At 39.3% G+C, this 16,198-nt stretch overlaps 1 protein-coding gene across 7 annotated transcripts in view; it reads left to right on the top strand.

Annotated features, from left to right (window-relative positions):
- LOC127412760 (hepatocyte cell adhesion molecule-like) overlaps positions 1–16,198 on the top strand; it is a 57,804-nt gene that overhangs the window by 26,639 nt on the left and 14,967 nt on the right. The window contains exons 6-7 of one of the 7 annotated variants that reach the window (XM_051649388.1): positions 8,611–8,727; positions 8,814–10,242. The exons of 2 other annotated variants lie outside the window; for them this stretch is intronic. In XM_051649388.1, coding sequence (XP_051505348.1) covers positions 8,611–8,727; positions 8,814–8,845 — 149 coding nt within the window. In that variant the 3' untranslated portion in view covers positions 8,846–10,242. Of the gene's footprint in view, positions 1–437; positions 549–632; positions 1,231–8,610; positions 8,728–8,813; positions 10,243–16,198 lie in introns of those variants that run through there. 4 more of the 7 variants (XM_051649382.1, XM_051649385.1, XM_051649380.1 and 1 more) reach the window with 4 other exon arrangements.

Genomic DNA, 16,198 nt, shown 5'->3' on the forward strand with positions numbered 1-16,198 from the left:
GTGGGGTGGGGGGGGTGGGGGTGGGGGGGATGTGGGGGGGGGGGGGTTGGTGTGCTTGATAAATTTACAGTATGCCCTCCTCTTCAGTCCCCACTACACCACTGAATGTCTGGTTTAATTTAGTCTAACTCAAATGCACTTAAAGCAAGATGTGTTTGTGTTATTACAGAAAGAACTACTGCAACTATGTCCTCTACAGTGACCAGTAGCACACAGACGTCAGGACATGGTATGAGTTTTACAGATCATACTACAGCTGGTAACACAACAGGGATTCATTCAGACATTCAGATTGCTGGAGCGTTTCCTCAAGGCAAGTGTGATTGTTGAACTGAAAAACAGCAAATTACAAAAGTACATGCAATTACTGTTGCATTTTATTTGAATGGACTTTTCAAAGCAGATTTTGTGCTGTGTTGTGTTTCTCTCTTGTGTAGTTTCACCAGTCACTCTGATTATCTTTGGCTCAACTACTTTAATCTTTATTCTGCTGATCATCACAGTGTGTAATATATACAACAAGAAGAAACAACTCAAACCGACAGCAGGTCAGTTCATTTTGAGTTCATAAATCTGCAGTCAATAATCAGAGTTTATTCTAATATTTCATCATCCGTTCTTCCTGTCTGTAGAGTCAGATGTGGAGTATGCTGTGGTCAGTTGTCACATGACAAAGAGGAAGAAGATGAATGAGGAAGAGGTTCAGTATGGAGAGGTGACGTTCACTCCGACTGTATCAAACAGTCAACAAGAGGATAAAGAGCAGGAAGACTATATGTACTCTGAAGTACTGAAAAGATAGAAAGACAACAACCTTTAAAAAAAATCCAAGTTATGAACTTAATTTACGTGCAAAATCGTAATACCACAAAAACAATCTGCAAACAAAGAAGCAAGAATCATCTATCAACAAAACCTCTGGACTATCAGACAGGACTGAAGAGTGTGGACTCATTTTCTAATGTTTTTAAACAGCTTCAAGGACTCAGACCGGCTTCAAAGACACCATAACAATATGTGTAATGATCTAGAACAAATTCAAGTGAGCTTCACAGGTAACCAAGCAAATTTTAGTGACTACAATGCTTATTTCTTGGTTAGAATGGATGCATTGAAAAAATAGACAATGGCTATATTAATTCATTTACATGTGTCTACCGCTCCTTCAGATGGAATTTATATTTTTTCCCCATGAAAACTGAATTGCATACACATACAATAAAAAAAACTCTATGTATAAATTGTTTACAAATTAAATAAATGTACTCAATTATTTTTATAACTATTTTCAGAATGTAATTTTGAATATACATTTCGAAATTCAAACCCAAATGTATGGAGGACAAAACCTGCCAAAAAATAAATACATAAATACACCAATAAATAAATTAATAAATCTGCATATTAATGCATAAATAAATATATAAATAATTAAATGTGCGAGGAGATATACAAATAATTAAATGCACCAATCAATGCAAAAATAATATATACATAAAGATAATACAATAAAAATAATACAATATAAAAAATAAATAAATGTATTTATTTTTCCTTTGCGTAACATGCTGATGAGAGGATGTCAACAGCTGTTCAGACATCACAGTCAAACTACAAATACTGTTATGAATCCAGCCTCTGTTGTTCCTCCCACTCACCACCAGAGGGCTCCATCACCTGGAGATTGACTTTAACTCTCTGGACTCCATTTCCCATAATCCCCATACCTGTCAATGATTATCTGTTCACCCAACAATTTAAGTCTCACTCTCACTCATTGTCATTGCGAAGTCTTGTCTTGCCCTGGCTGACATCTCTGAGTGTTCACTGTATTTACTGCCTTTTCTGTGTATGATTCTAGACTGTTTACCCTGTTTTGACCTGTGTATATTACTATTGCTGGTGATTGATCCCTGCCTGTCTACATTACTACGTTTATTGTAAATACAGCTGCACTTGGATCTCTACTCCGATGACTCCTCATTACAGAAGACTTCGCCACAAACCGATCCAGTGGCTTTCTTCAACTAACTACCAAGCTCTCTGATCCTTCATCAAACCCAGCAGCACACCTGGCCTCATCAAGAACAACTGACCGAAAAAAAAAAATGGATCTAGCGACATACAGCTGAGCCAAGCAGACTTATCCATAAGGGAGTACTCTCATTTCTTCTCCACCGTTGCCGTCCACACAGGATTTGATGATGAAAACCTGAAATCCATTTACAGAATCGGACTCCCAACATGCCGGTGGAGGGAATTGCCGGAGACTACACTTGGGAGGAATATGTAATGTTAATCTTAGAGACACTCGCTTCAGAGGATCCTCCTCTCTCAATCCCGGTTCCAGTTTCCGAGTCTTCCACGCCTGAGTCCGCTCCACTCCATGTCACAGCAACGCCTGAGTCTGCTCCATACCATGTCACAGCCATGCCTGAGTCTGCTTCATGCCATGTCACAGTCAATCTTGAATCTACTCCATGCCAGGTCACAGCCAAGCCTCCCACAGCCCCTGTCTCCAAGTTGAATGATCCGCCATTGATATCGGTGCATTGGGCCACAAGAACCCTTCCTCACAAATTGTCAGCACCCATGCCTGCCACAGCCAACGAGCCAATGCCCATGCCTGCCACAGCCAATGAGCCAATGCCCACGCCTGCCACGGCCAACAAGCCAATGCCCACGCCTGCCACGGCCAACAAGCCAATGCCCACGCCTGCCACGGCAAACGAGCCAGAAGTCTCGTACATCCCAGTGCCAGCGTTACCGGTCTCGTCCGTCCCAGAGCCAGCGTTACCAGTCTCGTCCGTCCCAGAGCCAGCATTACCAGTCTTGTCTGTCCCAGAGCCAGCGTTACCAGTCTCATCCATCCCAGAGCCAGAGTTACCAATCTCGTCCATCCTAGAGCCAGAGTTACCAGTCTCATCCGTCCCAGAGCCAGAGTTACCAGTCTCATCCGTCCCAGAGCCAGAGTTACCAGTCTCGTCCGTCTCAGAGCCAGAGTTACCAGTCTTGTCCATCCCAGAGCCAGAGTTACCAGTCTCGTCCGTCCCAGTGCCAGCGTTACCAGTCTCGTCCATCCCAGAGCCAGCGTTAACCAGTCTCGTCTGTTCCAGAGCCAGCGTTGCTGATGTCCTGAGGAGGAGGAGGAGAAGAAAGGCTTCCATTTCCAAGTCCCTGCCCATGTTCTCACCACAGAGGTCATTTCCCAGTCTGCCAGTGTTCTCGACCATAGAGGTCATTTCCCAGTCTCTGCCAGTGTTCACGACCACAGAGGTTGTTTCCCAGTCTCTGCCAGTGTTCACGACCACAGAGGTTGTTTCCCAGTCTCTGCCAGTGTTAATGACCACAGAGGTCATTTCCCAGTCTGCCAGTGTTCTCGACCATAGAGGTCATTTCCCAGTCTCTGCCAGTGTTCACGACCACAGAGGTCATTTCCCAGTCTCGGCCAGTGTTCTCGACCACAGAGGTTGTTTCCCAGTCTCTGCCAGTGTTAATGACCACAGAGGTCATTTCCCAGTCTGCCAGTGTTCTCGACCACAGAGGTCATTTCCCAATCTCTGCCAGTGTTAACGACCACAGAGGTTGTTTCCCAGTCTCTGCCAGTGTTCACGACCACAGAGGTCGTTTCCCAGTCTGCCAGTGTTCTCGACCATAGAGGTCATTTCCCAGTCTCTGCCAGTGTTAACGACCACAGAGGTCGTTTCCCAGTCTCTGCCAGTGTTCACGACCACAGAGGTTGTTTCCCAGTCTCTGCCAGTGTTAACGACCACAGAGGTCATTTCCCAGTCTCTGCCAGTGTTCACGAGCACAGAGGTCATTCCCGAGACTATGTCCATACCTACGGCCACGGCCACTTCGGTTATTCCTGAGTCTCTGTCTATGTCCACGACCACAGAGGTCATACCCGAGTTTCTGTGTATGCCCACAACCACAGAGGTCGTTCCCGAGCCTTCCATGGCTTCATCTCTCGGACCTCCTACAGCTCCGTCTACCACAGCTCCACCCTCAGAGTCTTCCATGGCTCCAGTCTCCAAACTGGGGTCACCACCCAGGCCTCTTGACCCTGTTTCAGCTCTGTGGTTGTCAACCAGGTCTTCTGATCCAGTCCCTACTCTGAGATGGCCTCCTGGGTCTCCTGACCATCTGCCTGATCCACTCTGGTCTTCTGGGTCTCCTGGTCATCCACCCAATCTGCTCTGGTCTTCTGGGTCTCCTGACCATCTGCCTGATCTGCTCTGGTCTTCTGGGTCTCCTGGTTGTCCTCCTGATCTGCTCTGGTCTTCTGGGTTGCCCAACCATCTGCCTGATCTGCTCTGGTCTCCTGGGACTCCTGGTCATCCACCTGACCTGCTCTGGTATCCCTGGTCATCTACCTGATCTGCCTAGTCTGCTCTGGCTCCCTTGGTCTCCTGGCTATCCACCTGACCTACTCTGGTTTCCCTGGTCTCATGGACATCTGCCTGGTCTGCTCTGGCTCCCTTGGTTCCCTGGTCATCTACCTGATCTGCCCTGGTTTCTTTGGACCCTGGTGTCGCCTGCCTCCTCACTTCAGGAGCCGCTCGAGGGGGGTCTCTGTTATGAATCCAGCCTCTGTTGTTCCTCCCACTCACCACCAGAGGGCTCCATCACCTGGAGATTGACTTTAACTCTCTGGACTCCATTTCTCATAATCCCCATACCTGTCAATGATTATCTGTTCACCTGTTTCCAATTCACCCAACTATTTAAGTCTCACTCTCACTCATTGTCATTGCAAAGTCTTGTTTTGCCCTGGCTGATATCTCTGAGCATTTTCTGTATTTACTGCCTTTTCTGTGTATGATTCTGGGCTGTTTACCCTGTTTTGACCCATTGCTGCCTGCCTGCTGTTACTACCCTGTTTTCCCGGATATGACCTGTGATTGCCTGCCGCCTGCCCTGACCTCTTGCCTGTTTAATAACTATCTCTCTGGTTTGCCTTGTATATTACTATTGCTGATGATTGATCCCTGTCTGTCTAATTACTATGTTTATTGTAAATAAAGCCGCACTTGGATCTTTACTCCGATGACTCCTCGTTACAGATACCAAGTGCAACAGTTTTTGGCGGGAGATTGCAGTTTCACCATGGTGAAGAGAATGTTGATAGCAGAGTTGCTCCACGAGGCAATATAGTTTGGGGAATCGTAAAAGCGAGATCCTTTGCTAAACTTTTTTTTATTGATTGATTGTGACAATTTGGTAATGTCCTTATTAATGCCATGTCAAATGAAATACTTTTACAATGATCATCCAATACTGATGTTTGATTGACATCCTCTCATTAGCATGTGTCAGGGAGCAGAAATAAATACGGAACTACATACAGAAATAAATGAATGATTAAGAAATACAGAATTTAAAATCAGCTTTCAATTTTACATTTCCTTTAACATTTTTGTATTTCCCCAACTGTTTTATGTGGTATTATTTTACATTAATGGGTGCATTTATTTATTTATTCACATATTTATTTAATCATTTGTATATCTCCTCGCACATTTAATGTTTTATATATTGATGCATGCACAAATATATGAATTTATTTATGTATTTGTGTTTTTATTTATTTATTATTTTTGCAGGTTTCATCCTCCATAAAGTCCGAAACACACTTGCAAGTATGCAAATGCAGATGCAAGTGCTTGGCCAACGAATAGTCCTGTTGTACATACATTATGTGTGCTCTTGCGTTGCTCTGGTGGTTATAAACCTCAGACCACAAGAGGGCAATAGATTTTTTAGGCGTGACCACGAAACCGGATGGGTCGATAGTTGAAGAGTGGGGAGAGACACGGAGCAAAAAACAAATTCGTTTGAATGGACAGGGGAATAAAAAGTTGTATATATTTTTTGGAAAGACTCAAATTGCTGCTTAAGAATGCCGTTATATATGTGCCACAATTCTGCAAGCGCAAAATTATATACTGCGTGCAAATTAATGTTCTGCACACGTAAGAGATGATATTCTGAGCTCACAAAATTTTTTCTACATGCAATATATTTTGAGTGAACAGAAAATGTTCTGCATGCCAAGATATTTTGAGCACACAAAAAATTATTTGACACGTGCAAGATGATATTTTGAGTGCGCAAAAAATTTTCTGCACGCACAAGATGATATTTTAAGCACACAAAAATGTATTTTGCATGTGCTTGAACTCAGTTTTGTAAAGCAATGTATCTTCTTGCAAAGATGAATTCATTTTGAGCAAATGAAAATCAATTTTGTGCTTGAATAAATTTTATTTGAATGTGAATTTTGCTTTCTCCTCCTACCCACTCTACATGCAAAATACCTTTATAATTTTGTGCACGCAGAATTGTGGCACAGATATAACACCATACTTCAGTCCGCCATGACAGTTTTGATTGACAGAAGAAAATCCGCTCTAGCGTCCCTTGTGTCAATGCTGAGAATGCAGCTCATACTTGCGTTGTGTTATGAATTGAGCACTGACACATTTCACAACACATCCTTGCATAGAGTATGTTTGGGCCTTAACTGTTTGGGTCATACACATAATTTTAATAAGCATGAAGAAAAAAAATAGACTGAAAACTAATAACTGAAAGAAGGTTATATAATATAAATATATCATCTCTGAGGGGTTCGTATGGCAGGCACTGCTCTTTGTAAAACAACTTTTATTGTGAAAAGCTGTATACAAATAAACTGAATTGAGGATCCTTTTAACCAGAGTGTGGAACAGATGAGCTGTAACTGACAGTGTACTTTAGTCACTATGTTTGTAAGAATACTGTAGAGGCCACGTCTTTTATTTAGGTAAAACTTTAATTACTGAATTGAAATGGTAATTATTCAGTAATAATGTAAATTATTATTATTATATATTAAAGAAATGAAAAATCTAAGTGATTCATCAAAAGGAGACAGTTAAATGAGAAGTGCTGCTACACAAATGTTTTAATTTAATGGAAAGGTTAGTGTAAGCTAGTCATAAATTAAATAAGGGTTGATTTTTTCCCATGATTTAAAAATGCATTATCACTTGTTGCTTCTTCCTCTATTTTTTAAAATGTATATAAATGGAAATTGATCACCCAGAGTGTCTGTCTTCACCATATGAGGAAACTTCCTCTTTGCATTGTGAAACTTTGAGATATTTGCTGATGTTCGAGTCCAGTTTATCAGAGTGAAGACGCTACATGAGACTCAGAACACAGACTGACAGAACTCCACACACTCATTTCACAATCTGAAGCAGCATTCACACTCTTCTGCTGGGATTTGACTCTTCTGGAAACTGGACGTCAGAGAAATGCTGTTCATCTTTGGACTGCTGCTGCTGCTGATACCAACTGATACATGTGAGTCCACTTTCAGATCAAACTTATATTAATAGTGATTTTAGACAAAGAAACATTTTATATTTGCAGTGATGTATATACAGTGTATATTGTGGAGTATTTTAGTAATATGTGAGATCATTTAAGTCACAGTGAGAGAGTTGTGTGTTTATGTTGAAGATTATTTGACAGTGTTGAACTGAGATCACATGTTTCAGTGTCATCAGATAAACTGTCTGATACCTTTATTCTGTAGAACTTTAATTCTGTGTATGTTTGTGTAATTTGTGATTGTTTATATGCAGAAAATGTGATTTATTCATTTAAAGGTTTATGAGAGCTATTTATACCAGCAAAGGACATACAAATTGCTCTTACAGTACTTTTAATGTTGAAATAATGTTCAAATGTTGTTATATATGATTGTGTGTTTGTGTTCTTCAGGTGTGGAGATGTTCTGCAGGTTTAATCAGACAGATCCCTGTTACACAGCTCTGGGACACAAACTCTATCTGCAGATGGTGCTGGACACTCATAATGTTGTACTGGTGTTTAAAAAGGGGACGGACAGTGCGGCAGATCCAGTTTTTATAGTAAAGAAAGACAAGTTGAGGGAAGGAATTAAATATGAATCCTTTAGAAGCAGATCTGAGTTTATCTTTAACAATGGGACTCTGATTATAAACAGTGTGATCAGATCAGATTCAGGGACATACAGATTACAGATTTATAACTCTGTTGGAGAACAAACACATGGAGTAAATCTTCAAGTGATTGTTGAAGGTACAGTAACTCTCTCATCATCAGACTGATTACACTCTCTCACTGTTGACCACATAAAATAGTTGCCTGTCTGTGAAAGTTTTCATTCATGTAGGTCATTGTGGAATGTTTAAGTATTTAGTGTAAGAAAAAGTGTTAGATCCAGTCACTTTACTGGATTTCTCTCTGTCAGAAGACATCCAAATATCACGGTTTGTCTGATATCTAAAATAAGTCAAAACCTCATGTTAACTCTTCTACAAGCACAAGAGGCAGTCCACAAAGTGCTGGTAAAATGAGCTATAAACTTGTGATGACAATACAGCACACAACATTAAACATGCAGCAATAGCAAAGCATAGAAAGACAAAGAATCATCATAAAATGAAAATAAATAATAATAATAATAATAATAATAATAATATATATATATATATTTTACTCAATTGGCACTTTAGAGACCCCTTAGATAGGTACGTGATTGATTAGTTGATTGTGTATCTTGTGTTTGTGTAGTTGAGCGTTCAGTATCTGTGGTGTTTGTGGTGGTGTGGAGTTTGGAGATGATGCTTCTGTTGACTCTGTTAGGAGGTTTTCACATCTACATCACATACTGCAGCTCACACGCATCAGGTGAGACACATTTATCATCATCATCATCATGCATATGACAAGTAAATATTAAGAGTGTGAAGATGATGATAATGTGATGTTTTTAGGAAGGAAACAGGAAGAGGAAATCGCTCTATAGATCAAAACTGAGAATGACAAGATTTAGACGATGACATCAATGCACAACAGAAGATTCATGAGAGCAGCAGCAGATTTCATCACAGATATGCAGAGAAAATGTTTGTGTTGATACAACAAAGCAATCAAAAGTTACAGCATTACAAACATAATTTATCCTAGCGTCCAAAAACGTCTCCAAAGAAATAAAACATAATAATTGTACATAAGAACTAATTATACATGCAAACACAACAATGACTAAAGGTTTGCATAGCATGCAGACATGATTTTAGTAATGAGAGTTCACAGAATGAGTTTCATTCTGTGCCATTTGAGTCATCACTGAGTCTATGTCATGTATTTGGCGCCATCTCCTGGTGACCATATGTAACATTGTGCTTTGTGTGTATTATTTAATGATCTATGCATAGATTACTTTGTGTGTGGGCTCATTTGATAATCACCTCCTCTACGCAATGATATTTTATGTTCTGTTTATATTTTGTGACGTTATAAGCGAAAATGCAGCATATAATCAACACCTGTTCACATGAAACATACATGTCAAAGACATATTCTTAGCTATTACTCACTATATTTTTGTCTGTGAGTAAAACAAATAAGCTGGTTGTATTCTACTCTTTGAGAACTTTCCAGCAACATATGACACATGACTATTTGATCAGTTTGATGTTTTTACTGATTGCAATAAGATTTACATTGCAAATTTGTTTCAAAGGGGGGGCGTAACAAAAAATAAAAAAGAAAAAAATAAATAAAAAAAAGAAAGAAGAAGAAAGAAGAAGAAGAAAAAAGAAAACCACTGAGGTACAGACTCTATTTTGATTGTTTCATCTGTCTAAACTGCTCTTGTTGTGTGTGTCAGTTTTAGAGGGTCTTGTGGTTTACTGTCTTTTTTCTGTGGTTTTATACTTCCGCTAAAATGACAAGCTCTTGAGAAATTATTTGTGATATGGTTAATCTCACTCTCATGACAGACTGTTAATTTAACATTTGTTGCATGTGTTCCAATCAGTTTACAAAACAATAATAAGCAAACAATTACTTTTTACTGCTAAATACAGCCCGTTAAAAACATATCTCAAGTAATCTACTTTACTGTTAAAGATTTTTTGGCAATCAAAATTTTCAGATGACTTCGACCAAATTATAAGGATTTTTTGATACATTTATGGTCTTTGACCACAAGGTGTCGCTATTTTACACCCAGGGCACAGTGGCAATAGCAAATTACAGTTTTTTCCCCCAATGTTCCAAAACATTATTATGAGAGAGCCTCACTTCCAACCCCCCTGGTGATTGTTACAACTAAGGTTGTGTTGTCTTCAATATATGTATGTTGTGTTATATGTTTGTTAATGACTCTTTCAATAAAAAAGACAGTTTCACTTCCTGTTTCCTCTTTTGTCACCAACTTCATCAGGGTGCATCCTTCCAAAAAAATGTTTGGTAGGTTTGGTCTAAATGTGGCCTCCAGGAGTCGCTATGCACACACCCTCCCTGTGATTAAGAAAGTAAGTAATATCACATCTAATCTTTAAAACCTAGAGATACAAACAAGGGTCTAGCACAAGCTATCCTAATCAAAGGAAACAGGTGGTGGCTGATGTATCAAAAAAAAGCATTTTATTTATAGTACACTTTTAAAAAAAATACTCCTATATTAAAAGGCATGAAGGAGCCTTTTAAGAAGATGAACACTCAACCTCAAGTGTTACAGATATTTCAGTTCACACCAAATATTTAAATTATCACATAGTAAGATAGTGATCACATCACACAGTTACCCAAGACGAACATGACACACTGCAACCAAAACCAGCCCCACAACACACATAAACACTTGGTTGTCTTGATATAAATTATTGCACTTTGCCCAATAAATATCCTAAAAAATTGACTTGGTTCAGTGAACTCAACATACAGGTATGTGCTGAATTCAGTGTGCTAAATCTGACATTTCACAACTTTAACTGTATGGTAGTAGGGGGTGCCAAAGGCAGTAGAAGGGGAACAAGATTTTAAAAGTTCCTGTGGTTGTGCAAAACTCACTGCCATGTGGGTGGTTGTTGCCAGACCTTTCCATGCAGTTGCTAAGGTGTTAAAGAGTCATAAAACCCCCTTTTTCAGCTCACAAGTTCTCACCTCATTTTTAAAAAAGGCCAGTCAAAGTGGGTGTGATCAGCGGCATAGTGGAGGGGAGAAGGGGGAATGAACACAACAACTGTCTGGTCCAAAACACTCAGCTTTATTTCACTAATGCAGTTAACAGAATTAAAGATTTTCACAATTGCTCATAACAAAACACAAAAATAAATTACAGTATGTTGTAAGCTCACAATACATTATGCAAAATCTCACTGGTCATTTTAAACCTGTAATTTACTGCACAAATCATTACCAAGCCATGTACTCTGTATTCAGGGGCGTAGATTCCGGGGGGAAATGGGGAGAGGTCACCCCCAGTAATCAAAACAAGCAAGAACAACCCCCCCATTATTTATGCCATGATCAATGGAAACATGGGTAAATGCTTCACGCTGCGAACAAAAACAAAAGAAATGTAATTCGTTGATTCAAAAGTATTTAATAAATTAATGTAGCATTAAAAAGTCTCCTAAATGTGAACATGTTGAAATTTAGGTAGGCTACATATTATTTATTATACATGTTGCCTGTACTACAGTGAGCAAATAAATGAGAAAAATACTGTATGCTTGCTCTTGAGTTACTTAGATCAGTGGCGGATTTAGGCATGGGTGATATGGGCAGCTGCCCGGGATGGCATCTTCTCGGGGGTGGCACGGGGCGCTTTCCGGGGGCGGCAAGGGGAGGGGGGTCGCCCAGGGCGCCGCCACTGGCTTAGATAATAATAAATAAATATTTTGCCATACTTTTGATGTTCCATGCTGAAAAAGAAATTAACAAAATCGCTTGGCGAACACTAAATGGGTGTCGTTTTAAAGACTTTACAATGCATATAAGCAATATAACCAACTCTTACCAGGTGCTTTTTAATTTGCTGACAAATTAGAAGTGACAAAAAGAAGTTATAAGTCCATAATGAAATATGGTTACTGTACACAATACTGTCAAATCATAACATATGGTCAAATCATTGTATAGATTGGAAAGTTCATGAGTAGAGTAGAACACACATTATTTAACTCGCATATCAAATTAATATCAAGTAAAAGCCCTGAGAAAAAAGCTTTTATATTTTATAAGCTGTAAACAGATATATTTTGTCGTGTTTCACAGATGCTAACGATTGAGATAATTGCTTTATTGGTCCTCAGTCCAAATAGAATGTGATATAAAGCATAGATATTAAAATAATCTATGATAAAAATGTGACTCTACCTCAGATATCATTGTTATTATCCTGGTGGGTGGTCTCTGGTTACAAAGTGCACCAATCACAGCTGTTGTGGTCTGCGTCGACACGCAGTTACATTTGTGAAGAGATGCACGTCAGCCTATGGGGTTGGTTCAACGCAGAAGTATATAATAGGCATTAAAGGTGCTGTAAGCGATTTTAGCCATTCTACTTCCACGAAACTGAAAGGGCGGTCACACTAGGCTTTGAGAAAGCTGATGTTTGGAGCGCGAAGTGTAGTGAGACCGGTTAGAGTGCCCATGCTGACCCCTGTCCACCGCCGAAAGCGCCTACAATGGGCACGTGAGTGTCAGAACTGGACCATGGAGCAATGGAAGAAGGTGGCCTGGTCTGATGAATCATTTCTTTTAGTTCATGTGGACGGCCGGGTGCATGTGCGTTGTTTACCTGGGGAAGAGATGGCAGCAGGATGCACTATGGGAAGAAGGCAGGCTGGCGGAGGCAGTGTGATGCTCTGGGCAATGATCTACTGGGAAACCTTGGGTTCTGGCATTCATGTGGATGTTACTTTGACATGTACCACCTACCTAAAGATGGTTGCAGACCACGTACACCCCTTCATGGCAATGGTATTCCTTTATATCAGTGGCCTCTTTCAGTGGGACAATGTGCAATGCCACACTGCAAAAAGAATTTCAGGAATGGTTTGAGGAACATGACAAAGAGTTCAATATGTTGACTTGGACTTCAAATTCTCCAGATCTCAATCCGATTGAGCATCAATGGGATGTGCTGGACCAACAAGTCTGATCCATGGAGGCCCCACCTCGCATCTTACAGGACTTAAAGGATCTGCTGCTAACGTCTTGGTGTCAGATACCACAGGACACCTTCAGAGGTCTTGTGGAGTCCATGCCTCGATGGGTCAGAGCTGTTTTGGCAGCACGAGGGGGACACGATATTAGGCAGGTGGTTTTGTGGCTGATCGGTGTATATTATATATAATATATAGGTGGATAGGACTCTTCAGCTGGAGGCATATCAAAAGATGTGTTGATGATGGTGGTAAATGGCCTATGATGCCATTTAATCTTCTCCTTTTCGGTAAGTCTGACATTAACCAGTTCCTCATGCTCCTGTGTCTCCTCAGTCTCTACACTGGCTTCTACCTCAACCTCATCTTCTGTTGTGCAAGGAACCTCTCCACTGTCTCTGTCCCTCTCTAAACCAATGAAAAATAAGTACACCTTACTCACTTTAAAACAATTCTTAATTTTAATATTAACATTAGATATTTACTGCTAACTTCTAAACTTACCATCTATCTCACTCCTTGTCTCATCATCTGCCTCATCTTCTGAATCCAAGCAGACATTATCGGATAGTTCACCATTTACCAGAAGTTCGAGGAAGTCTACCACTGTATGTATACTCTAAAAGTACATTAATAATAATATTATAAATTTTAAATTGATGACTAAAAACATATTGTCAAATCACATTTTAGCTATGAAATATGTCCACAAATGTCCCAACCTTGGCATACTGATACTAAATAATGAGGTTCCTTCTGACGTCTCTTAAGACCTGATGTCCAATGGGATGGACATTAATCTTTTAAAAAAAATCCTGTACTCAAAAACTTTGAATTATCTTCAAATTGACTTTAGTGTTATCACTTGATAGTGTTAATGTTATAACCTGTGCAAATTGATGAAGCTACCACGGACATAAAATAATATTTAAAAGGTGAAAAAGGTGCTTACTCCTCCTCTTGTCTAGTCGGTGAGCCATGGCTGTGTTTTGTGATTCCTGAAGCTCTCTCAGATTAAGTTAGAGGTGATAACTTCATTTTGATTGGTTGATTAGGGACCAATCAGTGACCTGACATTGTTCAAATTATGAAAGCATACATTTTTATTGGTTTACAGAGAAAAACATGTCATGGCCATTCCAATGGACGCAGGGTCTGAAGGGGTTAAGATGTTGGATTAGCCACGCCCCCTCTTTCCAAAACCCTGCACTCAAAAGATACCAAATTAGCTTTATTGAGATCAAAATAGAGCACAAACTGTTGTTAAAAAAAAAAAACATCAGCAAAATAGCACCCTCAAATGACAACTGTTATGAACAACATGACTTAAAAATGGCATCGAGTCTCAATAATTCGCTTCAACTACAACACTATGAGAATGTGAAAAATGATTGACAGGTCAGAAGCGTCATTGACCGTGGTCTGCTGACATATTTTTGTTTGCTGTTTACAGAGTCTAGAGCTGTCACGAGACAGGTGAGATATCTTACAACACTTATTTCAGTAATATCTTTCAGGGAGTAGGAACATTTTTGTATACCTTTCCATGAAAATACAGCACCTTTAAAGCACTTGTCAAATAAGAATGTCACATGGTGTCATGAATAATCATGAGATAGTGCCTTCTCATAGGATAAGGCAGCACAGTCTCATTAACAATTATGAGACACTGAAGATGCAATGATGCACTATAGTGCATGGAAAAGTAACATCGTGAGACGCTGATTTTAAACCTGGAATACGAAAATAACCCCAAAATTCCCTAAATAAACAACTTTTTCCTCAAATTTAAATTAACGGGTGCTTATATTGTCTTCGATCATGTGCAACACATACAAATGTGTTAACATCTCAGAAAATGTAGTTTAGTGTTTCAGTAGTGTCTAGGTGGTTAATTCTTTAAGTGTATGTATTGCTTTATAATTTGATCTATTGACAGTTTCTGCAGTCAGAATGCTGGTCATGAACTGGTAGAATTACAGACCTGTGACAGTTTTATTTGTGTTTTATTAGTTTAAACTGTCTGTGTTCTGTGGTTTTACATGTATATTTAGCACATGAAGTTATTTCCATATGACTCATAATGTTTAGAGTCGTGCCATCTCTTCACCACAAGATCTGTGGTTGATGCTTTCAAGTGTCTTTTTATGTCTTTGTTAAATCTTTGTGTGACTTTTGGCTCTGCATGGTTGCACTTTGTATTCAACAGGTTTGCAGAACATTAATAAAACAACCAGTGAAAAAACTGGCAAATGTTCAAAATGTTCTTAGTGTTCAAATTATTAAGATGAAATTTGATCTTGGGGTTAATGCTAATAAATAATTTTGTTTTTCATTGTCATTTACACAAAACAAAAACTGTTAACCTGCATCTGCAATTTAACTCTGGATTATTATGTTTAGAAAGTAGTTTAGTGTGTAGAAACATCAGCGATAAAAAATACATCAGAATGTTCACTACTTGGAAAAAAGTATATTATTTTATTATTATATATTATTTACTAATATTATAGTATTATTATTAGCCTTTTAAATAAAAGAATTGTACTTTTGTTGCATTTTTTTACTGATCCATAACACATGATATTGTAAATTATGCATTTTTCATAATTATTTGATATTCTGATTTCTTTTGAAGTTCCATCTAACATGCAGATCATACTGTACATTCCTTTAATCACAATTCACTTGATAAAGTCATCTTTAACTAACAGAGAATACAGATTAATATAGGATATACAATATATACTGTACATACCGGTATTATGTAATAACAAGTTATAAACATGCTCCAATTTGAATGGATTTTCATATGTTTGCTGAACATGTCCTAAGAGAGAATTATCATTCATGTACATTTTTTCACTAAATTCAGAATCAGAATCAGAAATGATTTCTCCACTGTCATCTCCACTGTTTTGAACATGTTCAGCTCAAGGTTGTTGTGACTGCACCAGACAGCCAGCTGATCAACCTCCCGTCTGTATGCAGACTCGTCACCATCGCGGATGAGGCTGATGACCGTGGTGTCTTCTGCAAACTTCAGGAGCGTGACAGTGGGGTCTTGCAGGAGGGGAGGAGGGGAGTTGTTGGGAGATGTTGGTGTGCGTGTGAAGTGAAGATCAGAGCAGTGGAGGGGTGTGAGACTGGGCTTTTCAAACATGTAGTACAACACATTCAGTTCATCAGTCATTAGT

This window comes from Myxocyprinus asiaticus, chromosome 22 (assembly GCF_019703515.2).
Source record: "Myxocyprinus asiaticus isolate MX2 ecotype Aquarium Trade chromosome 22, UBuf_Myxa_2, whole genome shotgun sequence".
Lineage (NCBI taxonomy): Eukaryota > Metazoa > Chordata > Actinopteri > Cypriniformes > Catostomidae > Myxocyprinus > Myxocyprinus asiaticus.